Source organism: Arachis ipaensis, chromosome B05 (assembly GCF_000816755.2).
Source record: "Arachis ipaensis cultivar K30076 chromosome B05, Araip1.1, whole genome shotgun sequence".
In the NCBI taxonomy this organism is placed as follows: Eukaryota; Viridiplantae; Streptophyta; class Magnoliopsida; order Fabales; family Fabaceae; genus Arachis; species Arachis ipaensis.
Window position 1 is genome coordinate 14833837 of NC_029789.2, and position 3920 is coordinate 14837756.

The 3920-nt window shown below is 36.5% G+C and overlaps 2 protein-coding genes across 2 annotated transcripts in view; both read right to left on the bottom strand.

Moving 5' to 3' along the window:
• On the bottom strand, positions 157 to 809 carry LOC107641711 (40S ribosomal protein S30). Its single transcript, XM_016345180.2, has 3 exons — positions 680 to 809; positions 450 to 587; positions 157 to 366 (listed from the first exon to the last, which is right to left on the bottom strand). Exons 1-3 carry the CDS (start codon positions 681 to 683, stop codon positions 320 to 322), a joined length of 189 nt encoding a protein of 62 aa, XP_016200666.1. The 5' UTR covers positions 684 to 809; the 3' UTR covers positions 157 to 319.
• LOC107643045 (zinc finger protein ZAT9) overlaps positions 3005 to 3920 on the bottom strand; it is a gene marked incomplete in the record, with an annotated part of 1855 nt that continues 939 nt past the window's right edge. Inside the window, 1 exon segment of the mRNA XM_016346583.2 lies at positions 3005 to 3920. Coding sequence (XP_016202069.2) covers positions 3277 to 3920 — 644 coding nt within the window.

Here is a 3920-nt window from a genome sequence, read left to right on the forward strand (position 1 = left end):
ACCAAGTCATATTTGTGTCAAGGTGCCACAAGTCAACTGGTTAATTCAGCATGAGGACCAAATTAAGATTGTTCTTTCGTTTTTGCTGAACAGCATTGATTGATATCAAAACAAAAGAGCATAGGCATTTCAGCACTAAACTTAGAAAGAGAATCGTGTGCAAAAATAAAATATGGTTTTTATATTAAACTAGTAACAAAAACACATCGTTCAAAGTACATAATCAAAACATTAACTTGATTAAGAGGGGTAATAAAAAAGTAACTAGTGACATAAATTTAAATCTAAGGAAGACGTTGATTGAAGAAGCATGTTACTCTCACTTCTCGGACGAGTTGGGACCCCTCTTCTTGCCGAATCCAACCACTGCAAATTAGAAAACCCCAAATCAGAGATAGTCGGAAAAAATTGAAAAGAAAGCAAAATTAGGGTTTAGAAAAAGGGAATACCGGCGGTGACGAATCGGCGATTGTACTGCATGCGCTTGTGGGCACGGCCACGTGGCTTCTTCTTCTTGTCCTGTTTAGCAACCTTGGGAGTTTGACCCCTCACTTTTCCCGCACGTGCAAGTGATCCATGAACCTTACCTGCATATGCAATTCAACTTCATCATCTTCATACTCAGAAAAACTAACTACACTGCACCATGCATTGTTAAATCGGAAGTAACGTAACTTACCCATTGTTGTGACGATGAAGTTCTCTGCTGCTTCCACTCGGTCGGTCACTTGCTGCCTCAATCTTCATCAATCATCGCCGAGTTCTGCTATTAGTATTGCTTCCGTTAGGGTTACGGTTTTGGGCTCCTACATGTGGGCTTCAGGCCCTTTATGTTTGACATTCTACTCAGCCCAAAGTGTGCTCTTTGATGATATTTGTTGGGACAATATGCTGGACCCAAAACAAACTTATCGGGAAGAGGCCCAAATTACCAAAAATAAAAATACAGCGCCAAACCTTTAACTGGTAGCTGTTAAGACAAAAAAACCAGTAGTTGTTATTCCAAAAAAACAACAAATAAGAGACTTTTAGTTCAATTTATGGAACATCTAATATTTGAACATTATTATTTTTAAACAGGAGTCTAGGAGCATATGAGATTGTGTTTGGATGATGAAAAAGAAATATGGAGAAAGTAGAAATAAAAAAATGTGAATAATAATAGAGAAACAACATAAAAGAGAAATGCAAGAGAGGCATACAAATTTATTATTTTTTAGCATTACTTTTAGTTATCAACACAATTCTTTTAGTCTAGTAACAAAAAACAATAAATTCTGCTAGTCTTATAACATTCTTTTAAAATTGCAAAGAGATAATATTTATGTCCATCTTTTTCTAAAATAGAAAAATTTTCTATTTCCACTTCTATTTCTCAAAAATATTTTTCTCAACCTCAAAACAACGAGACTTATGTGTCATTGTCCTCCCATGTAATCTACACATGAGTTTAATTATAACCAAAGTGTCGGTTACGGTTTTTTTTTTTGGATTTTCTTTTTCAGTCTCAATTGCTTTGCTGTTATTCTAGTTGTTCGCCAATCCATTGCTTAAAGGACCCTGTGAAGATTCTTTTGACTTAATAACCATATATAACCACATTATCACTATATATCCTGATTTCTGACCTATATCCTAGTAGGAGGAACTCTACCAGTCTACCTCGATTGATCTACTTGATGTATTAGATCCATTAATTAATTAACTAATATTCTTTTGTAAATTTTCTACAATAATTTTTTCCCTCGTTGAGATTAAAAACCAGGACTAATCTGTTAATAGGATGAAAAAGAGAAAGTGAAATCGATTTTTGATGTCAATTGTAAAATGATTTTCCAAAACGTGGAAAGAGCAAGATTAGGAAATAGTTATGTGTGCCTTTCGCCACTTAGGCTTAATGGGAACTTGTGAAGGGTAGCATTTTGAAGCTGTAAAGTTCACACGATAGGCACAACGTAGCAAAGAGGCTGGGAATAGACGACAATTTTGTAACGTAAAATTTGTCGTTTCCCTTTTGAACCTTTTTGTAATGCGCAATTACACCCTCCATTCTCCAAGTTTAACTCCAACGCAACCGCACCCTATAGAATACAGATGCAATCTATACAATGACCAGTAGCTTCTCTTCGTGTTCGTGGATAGAATTAATAATGAAAAAGATTCTGATAGGGTAGAATAATTAGCACCGAGCTTATTTATAAAATTTTCGTGTACAAAGAAAATAGAAAAATAATACTAGGTGCCTCAAATGAATGAATCACTATATGGCTGCTAAAGTAAGCAATGCATCACATGCACGATAAAAATGTCCCCAACACATTTTTAAAGTTGTATTTGAAGAGCTATTGGTCCTCATTGTTGGATACTTATTTGTTTATTTTTTAATCCTTTTGTGAAGCATATGATCTGTTGCTTAATGCTTATACTTTTATCATATGACAAATCTGACCGATTCTTCGATAAGAATAGTATGGTACCTCCCCATTTTCTACGCGGATTCTCTTCAACCGAAGATAAGTCTTTCCATATAATGAAAACTAACCAGAAATACACTTATCACTTACCCGAAGAAAGTAATAAAAATCAGAGAGAAAATTCAGGTGGGGCTTTCTAATTTATACTAGTTCAACACCAACGGCATCCCAACACAAAGGAAACGAATTCGCTTTGGCGCAGACACATGTATTAGGTTTCTTTCATCATGGATCTCAATCTCATGCTTCACGCAAAAACAATAGAAACTTATATTGCCAATTTGCCACTACAAAACACTAGAAGCAGATAAACAAAAATGGGGCTAATTATGAAGGGTGAAAAAATATAAATAACAATTTAAAAAAATAGTAAACTAATATTAGAAGGACAGGTGAGACACCAAGGAGGAGCAGGACCAGAGCACAAAAACGGAATTGAAGCAGTTTCAGTACTTTCGAAGCAGAAAGCTGCTGGTCCACAACAATACCAAATCCCGAAACTAAAATTAAATAAATAATAATAACAAAAAAAATTACACACACAACGAGTTCTTTTGCATTGCAATTGCAAGCATCACTGTATAAACTAAGAAGATAGATTAAGATATTCAAATGTGTTAGACTAGGTAGTAGCATGTAATAGGAGACAGACGGTGAAAAACATCAATTACAAGCTATGATTGTACCATCAAAAGCGTTTGATCTAACAATAAACATAATCAAATCGTCTCACCTACTTTAAAAAAAAAAATAAAGAAAGATTAAAGTTTACCGAATAGCAGCAGAAGGATGTATTATGCATTTATGCATCGGAGAGAACACTAAGGTCGTCTTCTTCAGGTGGAGCTGGCAAGTTGAGATCTATGAAGCTTTGTTGTTTCAATCTAAGATTAGCATTGATAATGGAAGGAGGAGAAGAAGAAGAAGAAGATGGGAGAAGATGAGATCTCTTATGGCCACCGAGTGCTTGACCCGACCCGAAAACCTTTGAACAATACGGGCATTGAAAGATTCTTTCACTTCCATCAGCTTCATCACAGAGACATATGCTTCTGTGGCTCCCCAATGCCCCTGAAGATCGAAACGTTTTCCCACACTTGTCACACTGCAGACGATGATGATGATGATGATGCTTCCCTCGAAGAACCTTCTTGTTCTTCAACTTCATCTCTTCTTCTTCTTCAACACTTGTCTTTCTCCATTTGTCCCTTGACAGCATGATGAGGCACATGGCCAGGTCTTCTTCCGGCGAAGTATCGGAAACGGAGCTAACAGGCTCTGCTGCCTCTGTTGCTATTGATGCTGGTGACTCCATGAAACTCATGAGCTTGGTCCTCTTGTTTGTAAGGTTCATAATGGAGGATTTTCGTGTACGGTTGGATCGTCTTCGTGTCCGAGTTGGTTTGTTCTTTGACTCAGTCTCGCTCTCTCTGTCTTGGACCACTA